The 21,958-nt window shown below is 50.0% G+C and overlaps 2 protein-coding genes across 3 annotated transcripts in view; one reads left to right on the forward strand and one right to left on the reverse strand.

The window, feature by feature from the left end:
* Positions 1–10,053, reverse strand: part of CABP1 (calcium binding protein 1) — a 27,281-nt gene extending 17,228 nt beyond the window's left edge. The window contains exon 1 of one of the 2 annotated variants that reach the window (XM_033220366.1): positions 61–1,825. In XM_033220366.1, coding sequence (XP_033076257.1) covers positions 61–105 — 45 coding nt within the window. In that variant the 5' untranslated portion in view covers positions 106–1,825. Of the gene's footprint in view, positions 1–60; positions 1,826–9,273 lie in introns of those variants that run through there. The other variant, XM_033220365.1, reaches the window with a different exon arrangement.
* On the forward strand, positions 9,927–21,458 carry LOC117089290 (atherin-like). The gene is made up of 2 exons (XM_033220368.1): positions 9,927–10,488; positions 20,805–21,458. The coding sequence occupies exon 1, from the start codon at positions 9,939–9,941 to the stop codon at positions 10,416–10,418; it is 480 nt and encodes a 159-aa protein (XP_033076259.1). The 5' UTR covers positions 9,927–9,938; the 3' UTR covers positions 10,419–10,488; positions 20,805–21,458.
* Positions 21,459–21,958: the final 500 nt, after the last annotated feature.

The following is a 21,958-nucleotide window of genomic DNA, read 5'->3' on the forward strand; positions in this document are numbered from 1 at the left end:
GACAGATGGTAAGATACCCCCAATCCCCAGCCCCAGAGCTTGGAAACTCCAGAAACATACCTTCCTTGAGAGATTTCTCAGTGGAGACTTGACACAGTTGCCCATCCTAAGTTGAGGCAGCCCCTCTTGGGATTCCCAGGTCCATGAAGGAGGCTCCTGGGGGGCTGAGGGACTTCTGTCCCAGTCTCTGCCAACCCCAGCCTCCCTCCGACTGTGCCGTTCTTCCTCCAGGACGGATGTGAGCCCTCTCTTGCGCGCGTGCTCTCTCACTCGTCTGCCTGCTCCTGCTCTCTGATTTTTTTTTTTTTTTTGGGGGGGTGGATTGTGTGTGTTTGTGTGTGGGTTTAACCCTCTGGGCACTTTCTTAAGGAGATGAAAGCAGAAGGGGAGAGTGCAGGGCACAGGGAAAATCACCTGGAGCTCTGATGGCAGAGGGCAGCCAAGCTGGAGAAGGCTGCCGGATCATCTACATCAGAGTAGCGCTCAGTCTTCTCTCTGGTTCTCTTCCCTTCTCTCGGCCCCTCCTTTCCCCGCTGCCAAATCTGCAGGGAGATGGCCTCAGGGAGGGGGGCCCAGAATGGCAGCTGCGGCTGGGAATTAGGCCAGCAGGCCCAGAAAGGGAAGCTGGCTAGTTTGGGTCCCCGAAGCCAGGGTGCCTGCCGCACACCTCACAGCCTTGTATGCGCACATACACACACACGTGCATGCACACACACACATGCGCACAAACACACACACACATGCATGCACACACAAGCACTCAGGGAGATGAATGCCCCTTCCAAAGAGCAGTAAGCTGGACAAGCACTCACTGCTCCTGGCACTTCCAGCTGCATTGAGAGCTGCGGCTCCAGTCGGGAGCCTGGGAGGTCTGGTGACGTCTCCATCATGCTCCATTTTTCACACTTGCCTTGTCACTGAAATGGGACGAGGCTCGGGGGCCGGCAGTGCAGATGAGCCAACAGTCAGATCAGATCCTTCTGCTCTGTGTGCAGTATCTCCGACCCAAAGGAAACCAGGAGATGGCCCCGAGGGGAGCATGACGGAGGCAGCGCAGGCAGAGAGGGCATGAACAAAAGGTCTCTGAACCTCCTCCTTCTCGCCCCCTGCCTCATCCAGAGCAAAGACCTCTCCCCAGCTTCCTTGGGGTGCCGAGCAGAGAAGAAGCCCTTTACGAAGCGCTCTTCGAGGTCCCACAGCTGGAGCCTTTTAGGTGACTGGCTCTTCCTCGTCCCTCCAGGGTGGGTTTTGATATGAATTCATCTCACTCCTCAGATGTCCTGTTTGAGACCTACAGCCCCAGCCAGATTCCCCGAGTGCAAGTATCCCTGTTTCCTGCACCCAGCTTTCTCCAGCAGGGGGCACCAGAGATAGACTGGAAGCCGAACTCCTCCCAGGCCCCCGATGCAGACGATTCTTGCACGCTAGCTCAGTTTTCAGTCCGGAGAACCTCCTTTCCCAGGAACTTTTGTCCCGTGTGGGGTGGCTGCTCAGAACTCCTGTTAGGAAGATGGGTGGGGGCGCTGCCCAGAGGGTGCTCACTCCTAGGGAGCTGGGAAGGAGGTCCCTGGATAACTCCTTGACCTCCCCAGTGCTGCTGCTGAGAACCACGCAATGGTTTAATCAGGGGAGTTACTCAGCAGCCTTGTTTGGGCCAAACCTCTGGAGGGAGAGATGGAGGAGGAGGAGACTGGGGAGCGGGTATTGATGACTAAAGAACAGAAAAGAGGGTGATGATGCGTGTCTCCTGGAAACAGCATGAAGGAAGCAGACCCAAGCAGGGGTCAGCAGACTCCGATGAATGGGAAGGACAGGGAGGACTAGGATTGAGTCTAGCTCTGCCAGCTTATCTTTTTTTTTTTTTTTTTTTAATAACAGTGTCTTGCTCTGTTGCCCAGGCTGGAGTGCAGTGCCGCAATCTCGGTTCACTGCAACCTCTGCCTCCTAGGTTCAAGCGATTCTTCTGGCTCAGCCTCCTGAGTAGCTGGGATTACAGGCACACACCATCATGCCTGGTTAATTTTTGGATTTATAGTAGAGATGGGGTTTTGCCACTTTGGACAGTCTGTTCTTGAACTCCTGACCTCAGGTGATCCACCTGCCTCGGCCTCCCGAAGTGCTGGGATTCCAGGCGGGAGCCCCGGCGCCCAGCACTGCCAGCTTCTGTCTGGGTGGTGGCTGCCTCCCATTCCTGAACTTCAGTTTCCTCCACTGGAAAATGGGGCCTTCCCTAGCTTGCTTATATAGCATACATGGGAAAGTGTGAGACACTGAATAGCTACTGGATCAGTAATTATTTACATGGAAGAAAGAAGTATCACTTGTCCAATGGAGAAATGTCAGGTGCCGTGCTTGGCTCTGGGAACGTTGTGGGGGGATAAGAGAAACACAGTTCCTGATTTCAGGACGCTTATGTTCTAGCAGGTGGGCAGGAGATATTAGAGCTGGGACACGGTTATCTGATTACATTTCAGATAAATGCTATGAAGGGAAAACAAAACTCTGAGAATGTGAATGAGGGGAACCTGTCTGAGTCTAGGGGATCAGGAAAGACTTGCAGGCAAAATCTAGAGACTAGACCGTATGGTCACTGGGGACCCCAGAGGGAAGCTCAGGTTAAGGTCCAGGTGTGAATGGGTGGATATATATAAAGGCCAAAACAGCACAGTGTAAACCAGAGATTCTCAATGCTGGCTGTAGACTGGCATGACTGGGGAGCTTCCCCAGAAATTGACTTAATTCTGTCTTTGATGGGCACTGGACACTGGTGTTGCTTAGTACTCCCAGGTAATTCTAACCTGCAGCCGGTGTTGGGAAGCACTGATGTAGAGGCTAAGAGCTTGGGGCGGGCATGGTGGCTCACACCTGTAATCCCAGAACTTTGGGAGGCATAGGCAGGTGGATCACCTGAAGTCAGGAGTTTGAGGCCAGCCTGGCCAACATGGTGAAACCTCATCTCTACTAAAAAAAAAAAAAAAGTTAGCTGGGCATGGTGGCAGGTGCCTGCAGTCCCTGTTACTCGGGAGGCTGAGGCAGGAGAATCCCTTGAACCCGGGAGGCGGAGACTGCAGTGAGCCAAGATCACGTCATTGCACTCCAGCCAGGCATGGTGGCTCACACCTGTAATCCTTGGAGGCCAAGGCGAGAAGATCATTAAGCCCAGGAGTTCAAGACCAGCCTGGACAACATAGTGAGACCTCGTCCCTATTTAAAAAAAAAAAAAAAAAAAAAAAAATCTTGTCTGCTGCTTAGTAACCATGTGGCCTAGAGGACATGTTGATCTTTCTCGGCTTCAGTTTCTTCATTTATAAAATAGGGATTCTAATAGCACCTCCCACAGGGCTCTTGTGAGGAGCTAATGAGATAATACATGCAAAGGGCTTGGCACTGTGCCAAGCATCTAGAACGCACCCTCTTCCCCTGCCCAGCATTGGTCTTAAAGGACCAAGTGTGGCATCCGTTTGTTCAGCAGGGCATCAACTCAGTCAAATCTGGTGGTTCCTGCCCCCTGCAGGCCAGTTCGGGCATAGCACCCACTTGTCGACCTGGGGATTTGCCTCTGTCCTTGCAAACAGGAGACAGGAGCTGGCAAAACCATGCCCCTATGAAAAAATCACACACTTTGAAGAAATCCCATCCTGCTTTGGAGGCAGGTGCAGGAGCTGATACTAGCTTGAGGTTTGAGGATAGCAAGGAATCCAGGGACTTTGATGTGCTTTAAAGCTTACTTAAGCTAACTTGAGCTGGGCAGGTGGACAGGAGGGACAGATGGCTCAGCCTTCAGTAGGAAATTTTAAAAGGGCTGAACAGCTGGGTATGGCAGCTTATGCCTGTAATCCCAGCACTTCGAGAGGCTGAGGTGGGAGGATCATTTGAGGCCAGGAGTTCAAGACCAGCCTGGGCAACATAGCAAGATCCCATCTCTATTAAAAATTTTAAAATTAGCCAGGTACGGCGGCTGTGCCCCTAGTCATAGATACTCAGGAAGCTGGGGCAGGAGGATCACTTGAGCCCAGGAGTTTGAGGCTGCAGTGAGCTATGATTGTACCCTGCACTCCAGCCTGGGTGACAGAGCAAGACCTTGTCTCTTAAAAACAAAACAAAACAAAAAACGCAAAAGGCTGAATGGTGGGGGCTTCCTATAAGGAGTGAAGCATGTTGTATGTCCCCACCTCACATCTCTATCCACTGTGGCAGCAGCCCTTGGGCCTCCAGAAGCCCTACTTTGAGTGCTAGAATGGAATAATAGGATCAGACGGATGAGAAGGATAAACTCATTGCTGATTATTCCTGATTAGAAGGGAGGCTGGCCTTTGGCCCTGGTCAGTTCTATCACCAGCATTTGAACTTGGATGACAGCCCGGTACCAAGACACTCAGGGAAAGCTGGACTGTAACATGAGAGGTGCTTTGCAGACGCTTCTGAGGAACAGGGAACACACTTATATGACTTCCCACCAAAGCAGCATGGCACATACGGAACAGGCAGGTATTTTGGGAGACAAGCAGACCACAGTTCTCAGCACAGTCCTGCCACCTACTTATTGACTTATTTTTAGAGACAGGGTCTCACTCTGTCACTGTGGCTAGAGTACAGTGGTGCAATCGTAGTTCACTGCAGCCTCAAGCTCTTGGGCTCAAGTGATCCTCCTGACTTGGCCTCCCAAAGTGCTACAATTACAGATGTAAGCCACTACACCTGGCCCTGCCATGTACTTACTATATGGCCTTTGGACAAGTCACTTCCTCTCTCTTCAGCCTTCCTCATTTCTTTCTTTTTTTTTTCCAGACAGTCTTCCTCTGTCACCCAGGCTGGAGTACAGAGGCACAATCTCAGCTCACTGCAAACTCCACCTCCTGGGTTCAAGCAATTCTCATGCCTCAGCCTCCCAAGTAGCTGGGGTTACAGGCGCCCACCACCACACCCAGCTAATGTTTGTATTTTTAGTAGAGACGGGTCTCACTGTGTTGGCCAGGCTAGTCTCAAACTCCTGACCTCAAGTGATCCACCCGCCTCGGCCTCCCAAAGTGCTGAGATTACAGGTGTGAGCCACCGCGCCCAGCCAACCCTTCCTCATTTCTAAAATTGTGGTGGTGGGGGCGGGGTGGGGGTTGATGATGCTAACCTTCACAGGTAGCTGTGAAGATAAGAAGGTACTTTGTCCACTGTTCAGTGGGCTCTAGACTGAGGCCTCAAGTGCAATTGTTGCCTCTCAAAAACAGCTGGAGGCAAAGGTCCACCTCCTGGAGGACTCTCACTGAACTAACTCCAAGCCACTCCTATCACCTGTGACTGATGCTAACCACAAGCTGACCTTCACTTCGCCTCTCCCCAGGACCCGGAGAAAGGCTACAGGTGCTCCAAGCGGTCTCAGAGGGAAGGAGGGAGACACGTGACTGGAGCAGGAGTGAGGAATAGACACATTCCTATCTTAGGAACATAGGCTTAGTGCAATTAAACCCATGAACAAAACCACCATTGGCCTCTCTCCCCATCTAAACCACAGGAACTGGCCAGGCACGTTAGCTCACGCCTCTTATCCCAGCACTTTGGGAGGTTGAGGCGGGTGGATCACTTGAGGTCAGGAGTTCAAGACCAGCCTGGCCAACATGGTGAAACCCCATCTCTATTAAAAATACAAAAACTAGCCAGGTGTGGTAGCAGGCACCTGTAATTCCAGCTATTCCAGAGGTTGAAGCATGTGAATGGCTTTAATCTTGGAAATGGAGGTTGCAGTGAGCCAAGATCACACCACTGCACTCCAGCCTAGAGTGACACAGTGAGACTGTGTCTCAAAATAAACAAACAAACCACAGGAACTAAGGAAGCCTCCGAAGTCCAGAGGCTGGTGATACCATTCATTCTCTCATTCATTCATTCATTAAATACTGTGATCCTGCTATGTGCAAAGCAGTATGGGAACAAGGATAGTTTATCTGTATTAGGAGACATGTTTCTACAGCTGGAAAAATGGAAAACATGGGACAAAGCTGTGGGTTTTATCCACATTTGCCTCCTCCACAAGGCATGTTTCTTCTCAAGCTCAGGGTAAGGAGCAGAAAGCCTGTTTCTTAAAATAGTCTTCCAAGACCCAAAGCCCCATGTCATCATGCCTCTGCTGAGTTAATTTCTGACATCACATCTTCTCTAGGCAGCTGGGTGGCATGTCCCTAGCTGGTCACAAAGAGGGAGTAGGGAAGATCCTTTGACATTCAGCTCCTTCCCTTAATAGCCGTCCTCACCTGGCTCAGAATCAGCTTTCAAAGTACCTTACACAGGCCCTCATTCAATTACCCTATTAATAACAGCAATAACATTAATGGAAGCTGCCCTTTATCCAGCACCCACTATGAGTCAGGCATTTGATATCCTTAATCTTGTGTAAGCCTCCTAATAACTGCAAAGCAGTTTTTGTCAATCTCATTCCTGGATGAAGAAACCAAGACCAGAGAGAGAAAATAACATGCCCAAGGTCATAGAGATTGAAAGTGACAGAGCCAGGATTAGAACTTGCATCTCTGCTATCTCCCAAGCCACCATTCCATGCCTTAGCCTCAAAACCATGCAGTCCCCATGCATATGCAATAAGGATGCTCTATGAGATCACTGGGAGAGTTTTCATCCCTGTTTCCTTTAAGGTAGGAATTCATCTTGATGCCTTCAGTGTCACTCTGAATCCTGGCTCTCTGAGGTTATGACAAATGAAAAGGAAGAAGGCCTTGGTAGTTAATCAACAATAACAACAACAAGAATAATAACTAACACTGATAGAGTTAGCAAGGGCTCCGTGCCAGGCCTGAGCCAAGCTCTCTCTATCTCTCCATATCTCATTTAATCTCCCAGGCACCCTGATGATCCCTACGTTGCAGGTAAAGAAATAGACTCGGCCAGACATGGTGGCTCATGCCTGTCATCCCAGCACTTTGGGAGGCTGAGACAGGTGGATCACCTGAGCCCAGGAGTTCCAGACTGCCCGGGCAAAATAGTGTGACCCTGTCTCTATTATAAAAAATATTTCTTAAAAAAGAAATAGACTTAATGAGGTTAAGCAATTCAGTTAAGTTAAAAACAAATCAAACTTGGGAAGACATGAAAATTATACTTCCCCCAGGCTGTATTTTGTCCTAAGCAGATCTTAACTAAAAGTTTCTGTATTCAGAACCCCATCTGCCTTCTCTTGGTTCTGACCCTACCTCTAAGGACCGAAATCTCAATGCAGAGAAAAGGGAAGAAAAGATTAATTCCTCTCTGTCACAGGAGACTGGAGGCTCTGACATAAAAGTCCCAGCCTGGGTTTGTTGTTGTGGCTCACGTGGATGACTGGGAGGTGTCAGATGGAAGCCCAAACTGAATGTGCTGGGCTTTAAAGTGAAAGCCTGCAGCTCTGAGAGGCAAGAGCTTCCAGAGGGAGGTAGTAAATATTTGATGGGAACTTCCAGCTCCTCCTGACTCAGGTGACCCTGGTGACATTTCAGAACATTGGGCTGGATAATTCATTTAATGACTGAGAAATTAGAAGGAGAAACAGAAGTACGTCACTACAATGCTCGGAGCTCAGAAAGGGCTCATGTAGGCAAATTCTGCAAGACAGGAAAGAAAGGACTCTTTTTTTTTTTTCAGGAGCTGAGTCAGATCAGCAGCAAACTGAGTAACCAGAAAGTGTATGATTCTAGCCAATGACCTACCCTTCCACACTGCTAGGTTCAGCCAGGGCCCTGGCTATCTGGTTCACTGTTGTCTTCCCAGTGTCTAGCAAATGTCTGAACAAACAAACCACAGGAACTAAGGAAACCCCTGAAGGTTTCCTTAATAAATGCTCAAGAAGTAATTGATAAACGAATGAATTGGTATCACCCATTCAACAAACCAGCATTCCTGCTGCAACCCAGCCCCAATCCAAAGACCACTAGTGCCCTGACAGCCTACACCTCCTCATTAACACAAACCACTGCAGTGAACTCCCCAACACATCGCCTCACTAACTCTCACGGCTCTGCATCCAAACCTCTACTCCAGAGAACTGTTTCCAGCTAACTCGGCTAACGAGGGCTCCCTGCAGGAACAAAGCCACACACCGCTGCCCTATGGCCCCACCACAGCGGCCCCACACAACCCAAATCCATGTGCAGCTGCCTTCATGTCAGACCTCCACCAGCATCAGCCACTGCAGAGTAGTATTTTGAAAAGAAATGTGCAGATCTGAAGCAAAACACACAGGGCCTCCTTGGAATTCTGATCCGGCGTGGCAAGCCACGAGCTTGAAACAGCTTCTTTATTTTAGATCTTAGCACAGAAAGGCGCAGGCCCCCCGTTTCCCTACAAACCATGCAAACGCTCTAATTAGACCTCTGCATGACACCTCTCAGAGGCTGCCACAGAACTGTCTCAAAGCTGTGCCAATGAGTTTGACTTGATTACAGACTCTGAACTAGGGGAAACCCTGGCTTTTTTGCTCAGGAGTTCAGAGGTTTCCTTCTACTGAGCTGTCTCCCCAGCAGCACAGCCCCCAACTGTAGACCTGGATTGTGACTACGGAGCAGTTTTTAAAGGGCAGGTGCCCAGGTGCCTGGGACTCTTGAGGGAAAGGTTGCGGGAACCACTGATGACCTCTTCGTGGCCTTTCTGACCCTTCCAATGGCATCCCTGGAGTGGCAGTCTCCTCAAACCACTCCAAAGTTCCAGTTTGAGCCACAGCTCTGCATGTCCTTCCATGCCTACCCAGATATCTCTTCTCTTTCCTCATATTTTTGAATCTCTTAACTTTTCCCAGGCCTTCAGGGACATGATAGGCAGTGGCTAGTGTCCCTCGCCCTCAAGTAATTCTATGTTCTCTCAGGTCTGCTCTCTTGACCCCCAGACTCCAAACCGCTTGCTCTCCTCAGTCGCTCCCCGGCGGTACTGGCCAGAGGCCAGAGGAGTGGGTTTGGCGCCACCTGCTCGGAGCGCCCCTCCTCGACCCCCGCAAATCTCCAGGAGGGTCGTAGAGGTCGCTCTCTTCCAGGACTGGCGGGTTCCGGCAGGTATGAGGGAGGCTCTGGGGGAGGGCCTTGCCCCGAAGAGGCCCGGAGCGTGGACAGCGCACGGGGTGCTGAACCAGGTACCGGGAGGAGGAATGCCGGCAAGGGCGCCGGCCCGGGGAGGACGAGGTGAGCCGAGGCGTGACCCGGGGGAGGGGGGCCACGGGCCGCAGGAGGAGGCTGTGGACGCGCAGCCGCGGCCGGCAGGGTCCCGAGCGCCTTTCCCGGGAGCGCTGACGGGAGGCGCGGCCCTTACCTGGCCGAAGGCGGAGCTGAGCATGGGGCGCAGCCTGTGGAGGAACGGGTCCGCCTCGGACGCGGCGGCTGGAACGGAGTCCCCGCGGCCCGGGGCTCGCAGAGAGCCCCGGAGGCCAAGCGCCGGGGACAGTCCCCGTTCCTCCCCATCCCGCCCGCGGGCCGGCGGCAGCGGCGACGACGGCGAAGGTCGGGACGCCGCGGCCAGCAGCGCCTCCCGGGGCCTGCAGTGCGCCTGGGGGAGCCCACGCTGGCTCCCCCGCGCGCCCTCCTCTCGCGGCGCCGGCCAGCACAGGGGCCTCCGCGAACTGGGGTCCCCGGACGACTGCGGCGTCCCCGGGCAGGAGCCAGGTAGCCGGCGGCTGGGCAGCCCCGGGTCCCGGGCAGGGCCGTGGCGGGGAGCCCGGCTGCCCCCGCTCGCCGCCGCCGCCTTCAGCAGCGACGTCTTGGACTCGCTTTTGGCGATGTGCGAGCTCATCGCGGCGGGGCCCGCGCTCGCATGGCCCGGCGGGGGCGGCGCGGTGCGGCGTGGCGCGGGGCCCCCGGCGGGCAGAGAACGGGGCGCCCGGCGGGAGCCAAGCCCGAGGACGCGCTGGAGGCGGGCGCCGTCCCCCGGCCGCTTAAATGCGGCCCCGTCGCCGCCGCCCATGTGACAGCGCAGCCTCTATGCCCGGAGCCCGGAGCTCCCGGCGGCTGGCGGTGCAGATCTGGGGGCGCTGCCGGCTGTCCCCGGAGAGCCCACCCCCGGCTCCCTGGCAGCCCAGGTACCGCCGCGCCCCGCCCCTTGCCCCGCCCCGCCCTGGGGAGCCCCGCTTCCGGGCGGCCCCTGGCGGCGAAGGGGACGCTGCAACGCTGAGCGGGAGCGCGAGGAGGGAAGGGGTTTGGCAAGGGGCCCCAAAGAGGCTGAGACCCCGGGAGTGCCGGCAGCGCTCTTTATCACGCCTGGAGGCTCCTGCAGAGCCCCGGAACCGCCCGAACCTCCAGAAATGCAGGCAGGGTGCACTCCCCAGGGGGTACAACTTTGGCAATGAGGACCACAGAGGTCCAGGGAGAACCGGAGACCCGAGGAGCATGAAGGCACTCTATGACACCACTGCCTACAAACGCAGGGGCCGGAATGCAGTGACAGATCACTGCTGGGAGTAAAGGCTCTCAGCGCCTCCGTGGAGGGCTGCCTCCACTCCCAATATCGTGCGAGGGGACTAGGACGAGCCTGGTAAGTCAGTCACAGGATATCAGTTCTCAGAATAGAAGAGAAGCCAGGTCTGGACAGCACCTGATGATGGTCAAGTCTCAGGTAGGACCCATTTGCTGCCCCTCCAGCTCTTGTCGCCTCTTTCACCTTCATGCCTTTCTAGATGCTACGAAATTCCTGCTCTTGGTGGGCAGCCAGAGAGCCTCCCAGGCCTGATTTGAATCTCAAATCCCAGCTCTGCCACCTGCCATCTGGGTAACTTGGGCAGGTGTCACCAACCTCTCTGAGTCTTGTTCTCCTCTTCTGTAAAATGCAGATGATAATCGTAGCTAATTTCTTGGTAACAGTAGATGATACTATGCACACAAAAGGCCTAGCCCAGTGCTTGGACACTGGGAACCATCCAGTTAAGCCAGTTCCCTTCCCCCAGCACCTCATGAGGCCCCATCTACCACTCTTCTTTAGTATCCGGTGCTTGAGATTTGCAGGGGGCTAGGGGGGTTCCTCCCAGGCTCTCCCTGTTCTGGTCCCTGGCCCCAATGCCATCCACAGTCTGGTCACTGCTCGGCCTCATTAAAAGGATACACGAGGCTGGGCACAGTGGCTCACACCTGTAATCCCAGCACTTTGGGAGGTCAAGACCAGCAGATCACTTGAGGTCAGGAGTTCAAGACCAGCCTGGCCAACATGGTGAAACCCCATCTCTATTAAAAATACAAAAATTAGCCAGGCATGGTGGTGGGTGCCTGTAATCCCAGCCACTTGTAGGCATGAGAATCACTTGAGCCTGGGAGGTGAAAGTTGCAGTGAGCCAAGATTGGGTCACTACACTCCAGCCTGGGCAACAGAATGAGACCCTGCCTCAAAAAAAAAAAAAAAAAAAAAATAGGATACACGAACAGATTGCCAATATTACACTTCACTCATGCCGAGAGTTCATCCTTCTCTGCACTGTCTGCTTCTTTACAGAGACTCGCTCTGTCGCCCAGACTGGAGTGCAGTGGCACGATTTCTGCTCACTGCAACCTCTGCCCCCCTGGGGTTCCAGCGATTCTCCTGTCTCAGCCTCCCGAGTAGCTGAGATTACAGGCACCCGCCACCACGTCCAGCTAATTTTTTTTATTTTTAGTAGAGACAGGATTTCATCATGTTAGCTAGGATGGTCTCTATCTCCTGACCTCATGATCTGCCCGCCTGAGCCTCCCAAAATGCTGGGATTACAGGCGTGAGCCACTGTGCTGGGCCCTGTGTGCTTCTTTTACTTACCCATAGGCAAGGAATTAAGGAAAATGGGATGGGCTGGGAAAGCAACTGCCCAGAGGCTAAAGTGAACTAGAAAGTGTGGCAAATTGTTCCCCAGATCAGCTACCGTTAAGGGACTGAATAGCCACATCAAAGCCACTCAGGTTCCTAAAGCCCAAATCCTGAAGCAGGCTGGGGCATTGTAGTCCTGAAGGCTCACTGCAGTGTCCGCTGGAATATGCAGGGTGTAATGAGTCCACCCTTTGAGTTCTGAGGTCAGTCAATGTCTTACCTGTTCCAGCCCTCAGAATAATCAGTGTTTGGCAGGTTTAAAAACAAAGGCACATTCATTATAAATCACAGGAGATAAAGAACCTTATCAGAAACCCTCAGGAGCCAATGAGAGGCAGAGGACTGCTGGCATTCTAAATCCCTGCCGTGCCACTGTTGGTAACCTTGCTGGAATGCCCTAAATATTTTTGGGCAAGACCTCGATCACCAACTAGTTTCTGAAAAACTGAAGAATCTGATTATGTTACCTATGATTACTAGAGTAAATAAATAAAAATTATGTTCATGAAGCAAATGGATGAAACACCTGCACTCATATCCCAGATAATCCTGGACATATGCCAGGATTGTATTTCATTTGTAAAATGTATTAATTTGATCACTTATTTGACAAATATGTATACAACCAGACACTGCAGTAGTCATCTTGGATACAAAGACTGATCCATTCATTCAACAAATAATTGAGTGCCTGTTACCTGCCAGGCAGTGTTCTAGGTACCAGGGATATGATAGCAAACAAAATGGTCTCTATCCTCAGCAACAAATAAACAAATACATAAATGCATGGAAAAGTAATGGTGACAAACTGTTGGTGTTTCATGCCATGAGGAGAAATAAAGCAGGTAAGAGATTAGGGCTTAATGGAGGGTGCCCTCCATTAATATTTATTTATTTAATATTTTTTATTTTTATTGTTATTTTTATTTAATATTTCTACATAGAGACAGGGTCTTGCTATGTTGGCCAGGTTGGTCTTGAACTCCTGACATCAAACAATCTTCCCGCCTCGGCCTCCTAAAATGCTGGGATTGCAGGCATGAGCCACTGTGCCTGGCTGAGGGTGCTCTTTTAGATAGTGATTAGGGAAGGCCTCTCTGCAGAGGGAATATCTGAGTAGAAACTCAAATGAAGTAAAGGAGCAAGTCATGTATATATCTGGGAGAAGAGCTTTCCAGGCAGAGGGGAGGCTGTTCAAAAGTCCTGAGGAGGGAATAGCTTGGCATGTTCCAGGAGAAGCGGAGATAAAGGAGGCTGGAGTGAGTGAGGGGGAAAGTAGGAGAGATGAAACTGGAGAGGAAAGCAGGGGCCAAAAAAGTCAAGGCTTTGTGTGAAGGGAAGCCACTGGTGGGTTTGCAGCAGTGGGTGGCATATGATAGTTGGCATTATTAAAGCACCACTAGGGCCAGGCACAATGGCTCATGCCTATAACCCCAGCACTTTGGGAGGCCAAGACGGGAGGAATCACCTGATGTTAAGAGTTCAAGACTAGCCTAGGCAACATGGTGCAACCTCATCTCTTTTTTTTTTTTTTTTTTTTGAGATGGAGTCTTGCTCTGTCACCCAGGCTGGAGTGCAGTGGCACAATCCCGGCTCACTGCAAGCTCCGCCTCATGGGTTCATGCCATTCTCCTGCCTCGGCCTCCCGAGTAGCTGGGACTACAGCCTGCCACCATGCCCGGCTAATTTTTTTTGTATTTTTAGTAGAGACGGGGTTTCACTGTGTCAGCCAGTATGGTCTCGATCTCCTGACCTCGTGATCCGCCTGCCTCGGCCTCCCAAAGTGCTGAGATTACAGGCGTGAGCCACCGCACCCGGCCTACAACCTCATTTCTACCAAAGAAATATATACAAAAATTAGCCGGGCTTGCTGGCATGAACCTGTAGTCCCAGCTACTTGGGAGTCTGAGATGGGAAAATGGCTTGGGCCCGGGAGCCAGAGGTTGCAGTGAGCCAAGATCCCACCACTGCACTGCAGCCTGAGCAAAAGAGCCAAACCCTGTCTCAAAACCAAACAAAAAAAAAGGCAGAGAATCAGGGGAGAAAACCAGCTAAACTGGGAAACGTGTAGTAAGGGGATTGTGACCTAAATTATATGGGAGAACCCTAAGGGGAGCTAGAGAAAGCATTAGACGAGGTCACATTTGAGCTGCTTTTTGAAGAATAAGTGAAATTCGATCCGATGAATAGAGAGGGCCAAAGGAAGGTCATGCCAGGCAGGGGGCATAGATTAAGTCAGGGTTGGGAGTGTGAACCTGCATGGCGTGCTTGGGAATCATTTGGCGATCGGGCAGGGAGGGAGAATAAGGGCTGGGAAATGGGCCTAAAATGGTGGTTTGGAACTAGACCATGAAAGATCTCGAGTGTGACATTCAGCAGTTTGTACTTTATTTTATTGGCAATGGAGAATCCTTGAAGGTTTTGTGAGTTTGTGTAGGATGCAAGCAGAACTGTGTTTTTGAAATGATGCTTCAAAATGCAATGCAAAATGCAAGCAGAACTGTGGTTTTTTTGGTTTTTGCTTTTTGTTTTTGAGATGGAGTCTCGCTGTGTCACCTAGTCTGGAGTGAAGTGATCCAATCTCGACTTACTGCAACCTCCGCCTCCCAGGTTCAAGCAATTCTCCTCCCTCAGCCTCCCAAGTAGCTGGTATTACAGGTGCCCACCACCATGCCCAGCTATTTTTTTTTTTTTTTTTGTAGTTTTAGTAGAGACAGTGTTTCACCAGTTTGGCCAGGCTGGTCTCAAACTCCTGACCTCAAGTGATCCGCCCACCTTGGCCTCCCAAAGTGCTGGGATGACAGGTGTGAGCCACTGCACCCAGCCCAGAACTGTGGTTTTGAAATGATGCTTCAAAAATGCAATGCAAAAAATACATTGTCAGGTAGGCTGGAAGGAGACTGAAGGCAAGACCAATGAGGTTCATTCGCTTAACAGAAATTACTGAGTGCCCACCAAGGGCTAGGCCCCGGCAATAGAATAGTAAATAAGTGAATATCATACCTTTCTTCATGGATTTTAAGTCTGGTGGGGAGGTCATGAGGACTAATTTCACAGGCTGGGTCAGATCCAGGAATATTCCAAAAATACCATCATTAAGATATGGAAAATCCTGAATGTGGAAAATGAGAATGGCTTGCCTCACTGATTGTGAGATGCAATGGAAATCCAGTTGCTTTCAAGTATCCTGCCATGTAAAAACAATTTTAAAAGAGTATTTTTGGATTGTATATACCTTTACAGCTTTAAAAGCACTTTCACGACCAGGCACAGTGGCTCGAGCCTGTAATCCCAGCACTTTGGGATGCCAAGGCGGGAGGATCACCTGAGGTCAGGAGTTCGGGACCAGCCTGGCAAACATGGTGAAATCCCATCTCTACTAAAACTACGAAAATTAGCTGGGTGTGGTGGTGGGTGCCTGTAACCCCAGCTACTCAGGAGGCTGAGGCAGGAGAATCACTTGAACCTGGGAGGCGGAGGTTGCAGTGAGCCGAGATTGTGCCATTGCACTCCAGCTGGGGCCACAGTGTGAAACTCCATCTCACAAAAAAGAGCATTTTCACATAAAGCCTCTGTTTGCCTTTAGGTGTTACACAAATTGTAATTATTAAATAATTACATGTTGTTATATTACTTGACTGTATAATCATTGGTGAAAACTAGGCAGAAAAAGAGCTGTTTTGCAGCACAGGAAAGGCATCTCAGCATACAAGGGCAGTGAAATAGAAAAGGTGGGTTTGGAAGGACTGCATCAGTGTAGAGAGAACAGTGTGTTTAGCTGTCTTTATGCCTCATTTCTAAGAGAATCCATCCAGAAAGGCAGGGTTAAGAGCAAAACTCCTAAAATGTACCTGGATCTCTCATTTAACAGATCTCAGTGTGATTATGCCATGTCCCTGTAGCAAACTCCTTTCAAAATTGTTGTCTCCTCACGAAGACTGTATGTCATGTTTAGAGTCTTGAAAAAGGTTGTGGAGCATTTACATGGTGGTGCTTGAATTAATTCTCTGTGACATTCTTTGTCTAACTTGTTCCTTTCTGCTATTGTCAGAATCAAATTTTGCACTTAATCTCCCCTTGTTTTCAGATGACAATATCTCTGTTGGGTTTCAGAAAGCTGGGATTACAAAATGTTCTTATGGTTTTAAGTCCTCTGTGTGATTGCAAAACTCAGGAAAGGATTGGATGAGATTTTAGAGGGTGGGGGTAATAGTCAGTGGACTACATAGAAGATTCTTTTCCAATAATCTGCCTGCCCTTGGACCCAAATATCCATCACCTGAGAGAATGTCAAGATTTTTTTTTTTTTTCAAGACAAAGTCTCACTCAGTTGCCCAGGCTGGAGTGCAGTGGTGCCATCATAGCTCACTGGAGACTTAACCTCCCAGTCTCAAGCATTCCTCCCATCTCAACCTCTCAAGCAGCTGGGACTACAGGCGCATGCCACCATGCCCACCTAATTTTTTTTATTTGTAGTGGAGATGAAGTCTCACTCAGTTGCCCAGGTTGGTCTCAAACGCCTGAGCTCAAGCAATCCTCCCACTTTGGCCTCCCAAAGTGCTGAGATTACAGGTGTGAGTCACCACGTCTGGCCTCCAAGATTTTTAAAATAAAAATGAAAAGGGTTTGTATGAGTTACAAGAATTTATGCCTGGGACTGGGCGCAGCAGCCCATGCCTGTAATCCCAGCACTTTGGGAGGCCAAGGCGGGTGGATCACTTGAGTTAGGAGTTCGAGACCAGCCTGGCCAACATGGTGAAATCCTGGCTCTACTAAAAATACGAAAATTAGCTGGGTGTGGTGGCACATGCCTATAGTCCCAGCTACTTGGGAGGCTGAGTCAGGAGAATCACTTGAACCCAGGAGGCAGAGGTTGCAGTGAGTGGAGATTGTGCCATTGCACTCCAGACTGGGTGACACAGCAAGACTCAGTCTCACAAAAAAACAAAACAGCAACAACAACAACAAAAAAATCATGGTGTCAGGCACCTGTAGTCCCAGCTACTTGGGAGGCTGAGGCAGGAGAATGGCGTGAACCCGGGAGGCAGAGCTTGCAGTGAGCTGAGATTGTGCCACTGCACTCCAGCCTGGGTGACAGAATGAGACTCCATCTCAGAAAAGAAAAAAAGCCTGTATCAAAACTGAACTATACACTTAAGACTGTACATCTCACTGTGTATAAATAATAATTCAAGGCCGGGCGCGGTGGCTCAAGCCTGTAATCCCAGCACTTTGGGAGGCCGAGATGGGCGGATCACGAGGTCAGGAATTCGAGACCATCCTGGCTAACACGGTGAAACCCCGTCTCTACTAAAAAATACAAAAAAAGCTAGCCGGGCGAGGTGGCTGGCGCCTGTAGTCCCAGCTACTCGGGAGGCTGAGGCAGGAGAATGGCGTAAACCCGGGAGGCGGAGCTTGCCGTGAGCTGAGATCCGGCCACTGCACTCCAGCCTGGGCGACAGAGCGAGACTCCGTCTCAAAAAAAAAAAAAAAAAATAATAATAATAATAATAATAATAATAATTCAATAAAAAGAAAAATCAAACCATCAGGACAGATAGAGCAAAAATAATTAATACTGACAAGCACAACGGTTGACTGGACCTAATTTTTTTTTTTTTTTTAAGACAGAGGCTCGCTCTGTTGCCAGGCTGGAGTGCAGTGGCTCAATCTTGGCTCACTGCAACCTCAGCCTCCTGGGTTCAAGCAATTCTCCTGCCTCAGCCTCCCAAGTAACTGGGACTATGGGCGCGTGCCACCATGCCCAACTAATTTTTCTATTTTTAGTAGAGACAGGGTTTCACCATGTTGGCCAGGATGGTCTCGATCTCCTGACCTCATTATCTGCCCATCTTGGCCTCCCAAAGTGCTGGTATTACAGGCGTGAGCCACCGCACCCAGCCTAATTTTTTTTTTTTATTTGTGGTAGAGATGAGGTCTCGCTCAGTTGCCCAGGCTGTTCTCAAACTCCTGAGCTTAAAAGATCCTCCTACCTCGGCCTCCCAAAGATTACAGGCTTGAGCCACTGCACCTGGCCTCCAAGATTTTTAACATAAAAATGAAAAGGGGTATGGGTTGCAAGAATACATGCATGAGTCAAAACCGACTATAGGCCGGGCACGGTGGCTCAAGCCTGTAATCCCAGCACTTTGGGAGGCCGAGACGGGTGGATCACGAGGTCAGGAGATCGAGACCATCCTGACTAACACGGTGAAACCCCGTCTCTACTAAAAGAAATACAAAAAAACTAGCCGAGCGATGTGGCGGGCGCCTGTAGTCCCAGTTACTCGGGAGGCTGAGGCAGGAGAATGGCATAAACCCGGGAGGCGGAGCTTGCAGTGAGCGGAGATTGCGCCACTGTACTCCAGCCTGGGCGACAGGGCGAGACTCCGTCTCAAAAAAAAAAAACAAAAAACAAAAAAACAAAACTGACTATACACTTAAGACTGTACATCTCACTGCATATAAATAATAACTCAATAAAAAGAAAAATCAAACCATCAGGACAGATAGAGCAAAAATAATTAATACTGACAAGCACAACGGTCAACTGGACCATCTTAGGGGCATGAATTATGATTTTGGTGACTGAACTCACTTGGTTACTGAGGCGAAGGAGGGATAAGCATTGATGAAGGAAATCCTATTCCTTACAGATGACTGATTGGTCAGAAGTTGTCATCTTTTAAAAACAGTACCCTTGGGACCGGGCACGGAGGCTCACACCTGTAATCCCAGCACTTTGGGAGGCTGAGGCGGGCGGATCACCTGAGGTCAGGAGTTCAGGACCAGCCTGACCAACATGGAGAAACCCCGTGTCTACTAAAAATACAAAATTAGCTAGGCGTGGTGGCGCATGCCTGTAATCCCAGCACTTTGGGAGGCCAAGGTGGGTGGATCACTTGAGGTCAAGAGTCTGAGACCAGCCTGGCCAACATGGTGAAACCCCATGTCTACTAAAAATACAAAAATTTGCCATGCATGGTGGCGGGAGCCTGTAATCTCAGCTACTCGGGAGGTTGAGGCACAAGAATCGCTTGAACCCGGGAGGCGGAGATTGCAGTGAGCCAATATCCCATTGCTGCACTCCAGCCTGGGCAACAGAGCGGGACTCTGTCATAAATAAATAAATAGCATGCCTGATCTCCAAATGTTAGAACCTATCGTCTCCATCATTCCTCATTCAGAATATTCCCCCTTTTCTTTGCCTAATCCAGAGCAGTTCCCAACCTCTCTGAGATCCTCACTGGATGCAGGAAGTAGTCACCCCCTATGCTTTGCACCTTTAATACTGGTGCCATGCACCCCAGTGCTCTAACAGGGTAGATGCATTCGAGAAGTTGACCACACACCAGAAGCCACCCACGACATCTATGCAGTTTCCATGAGACGAAAGCAACCCGTGTCCAGATGACCCCACTGCATTTCAGCCACCGTGGCCTCCTTTATGGTCTGTCTCCCCACATCCCACTAAACTGGACGTTCCATGAAAGCAGAGACAAGCTCTGCTTTAGGTACATCCTGGACTTAGCACAGTGACCAAAACATAATAGCATAATAGGTGCTCACATCATATTATTTAGTGAATGAATAACAAATTTTTGAAAAGATAACCATTATTGCTTTTTTCTTTTTTTTCTTTTTTTTTGAGACAGAGTCTTGCTCTGTCACCCAGGCTAGAGTGTGGTGGTGCAATCTCGGCTCACTGCAACCTCTGCCTCCCAGGTTCAAGCAGTTCTCCTGCCTCAGCCTCCCAAGTAGCTGGGATTACAGGCGTGCACCACCAACCTGGCTAATTTTTATATTTTTAGTAGAGATGGGGTTTTGCCATGTTGACCAGGCTGGTCTCGAACTCCTGACCTCAGGTGATCCACCCACCTAGGCCTCCCAAAGTGCTGGGATTACAGGTGTGAGCCACTGCACCTGACCCATTATTGCTTTTATAGAAATGAGTCCTCTATGCCTGGACTCAGTGGATGGGGGAAGGTGGCCATAAAAGAAGATGCAGCAGGGGCTGTTGTTCTCCTTCAGACAGCTCATTTCTGTTGCGTGCAAATACAGCCTGGATCCTGAGTGACCGCAAGCATAAAGGTGTATGTGACCTTTAAGGACCAGGCATGTTTTCGCCACAGGCAGGAGGGTTCTGTGTTTTAATTGCCTGGAGGTTCCATCCAAAAGCAGTCAGCCAACAGTGCAGTCTGTGAGCAGGGCGGTTACATCTGTGGCACTTGGAGTGGTGCCTGGCCATGCACCAAGAAGGCCTACTGGTACCGCACGGTGAAAGCAAAGTGGGTTCAGCAAAGGAAACTCCCATTGCTGCATGGACAGGTAGAGCTCCTCATGAAATTAAATAAAATAAGATCCTCTCAACAGACTTAAGTATTAGCAGAGGGATGGGAGCATGGGGAATTCAAAGATTCAACTCTTTACCCAGTAGTATGGAAGTATTTCAGTATTTTAACAATTGAAAAGCAATACCAGAGCACATCAGCAGCTTTCCAGTCCTAAATGTTAGAACTCTGCCCACCACTCCTTTCCTTTGGAAGCTGCCACTTCCAGATTTTTAAACAAGATGTATAGGCAATGCCTTTACTAGGACATCTCAGCATAGTGATTCTGGCTGACAGGGCCTTGCCGGGAGACTCCTCACCTTACAGAGTTCTGTGATAATTTTCCCTTTGTAAGTGACATCACCGACCTGAAGGTAGACTCCAGGTAACTGCCCTATCTGGGGAACAATCATTTCGCAGATATGTGACTTGCTGTTGGAGAAATTCAGAGACCTTATCAAGCAGATCTCTACTCTCCCTGCTCTGACACAGCCAGCCCTGTCCCTGTGCTGTGTGTAACCCAGCAACAAAGATGTACACGGGGACCAGGCTGAAGGAGGGAGTCACCATTCTGAAGCTAAAAATCTCCAAAGATGCTCGGCCTTTAATGGAGGAGGGCTTTTAGAAAAAAAAATCCAGCAAATTCTCTGCCCTTTCAACTTCACTTTCTGTTCTCTTTTTATCTGCTTTCAGCATTTCCAATTAATCTTGGAATGAGAGCCGAGGGCAAGAAGCCAGCGGTGCCTGAGGGAGGCTAAAGAGCCAACCGATCCAGGGAAACAAATGCCAGCGAGGGACCCCACAGCAAAGAGACAGACACTGTGAGCAACTCTCCTGTTACCATGAGGCTTGCGAGGCGTGTGCGCGGGTCTCTGCATTGGCACCATCTGCCAATTCCTCAGGAGGACAGAACAAACCAGTGAGGCATAAAGATTAGATTATGTAACGCTCGAGGATTGCTGTTTTCAAAGAGGAAACAAATGGAACGAATTGATTTGCTTGTCAAAGTCATGTCACTAAAGGAGATCTATTCCCTCCTCTTCTAAGAGGACCTCATTAACGAGTGGAATGATTTCACAGATTCAGAAAATGTGAGACCACAATCCACTCCATTCATAAGAGCAAATCCACTTTCCAGAGTCGCCCTCATACGTTCTATTCTGGTCCCCCGACCTGAAAAAATGTCTATCCAGCGACTACCTAAAGGGTACCGACCTGGTGAGGGACATAATTGTCAGTTGCTAGCCATAAGATTTAGAGCCGGAGGCCAGGCGTCATGGCTCACGCCCGTAATCCTAGCACTTTGGGAGGCCGAGGTGGGTGGATCATGTGAGGTCAGAAGTTCAAGATCAGCCTGGCCAACATGGTGAAACCCCATCTCTACTAAAAATACAAAAATTACCTGGGCGTGGTGGCACACACCTGTAACCCCAGCTACTCAGGCTGAGGCATGAGAATCACTTGAGCCCAAGAGGCAGAGGTTGCAGTGAGCCAAGATCACACCATTGCACTCCAGCCTGGGCAACAGAGTGAGACTGTCTCAAAATAAATAAAAATAAAAAATCAGAACCTGTGTGCTTTGCCTGAACTTTCTTGCTTCTGGGGAAGCAGTGTCTCGTTTTGAGACCAGTGGGATTGTATTTACTATTCAGAGCTCTAAACAAGTGCTCTTGATACAGGAGGGATGTGTTCTTAAAAATATATGAATCAGAAAAAAATATATATATATATGTACATATATATATATATATGCATCAGGAAGGAAAATGCATTGAATTTCTCAGAGTGCTTTGCCATTGCTGGGCTTCTCTCAAATGCCCAGCACAATACTTTTTCTAGTATCCTCA

Source organism: Trachypithecus francoisi, unplaced genomic scaffold (assembly GCF_009764315.1).
Source record: "Trachypithecus francoisi isolate TF-2019V2 unplaced genomic scaffold, Tfra_2.0 Lachesis_group11, whole genome shotgun sequence".
Classification (NCBI taxonomy): Eukaryota; Metazoa; Chordata; class Mammalia; order Primates; family Cercopithecidae; genus Trachypithecus; species Trachypithecus francoisi.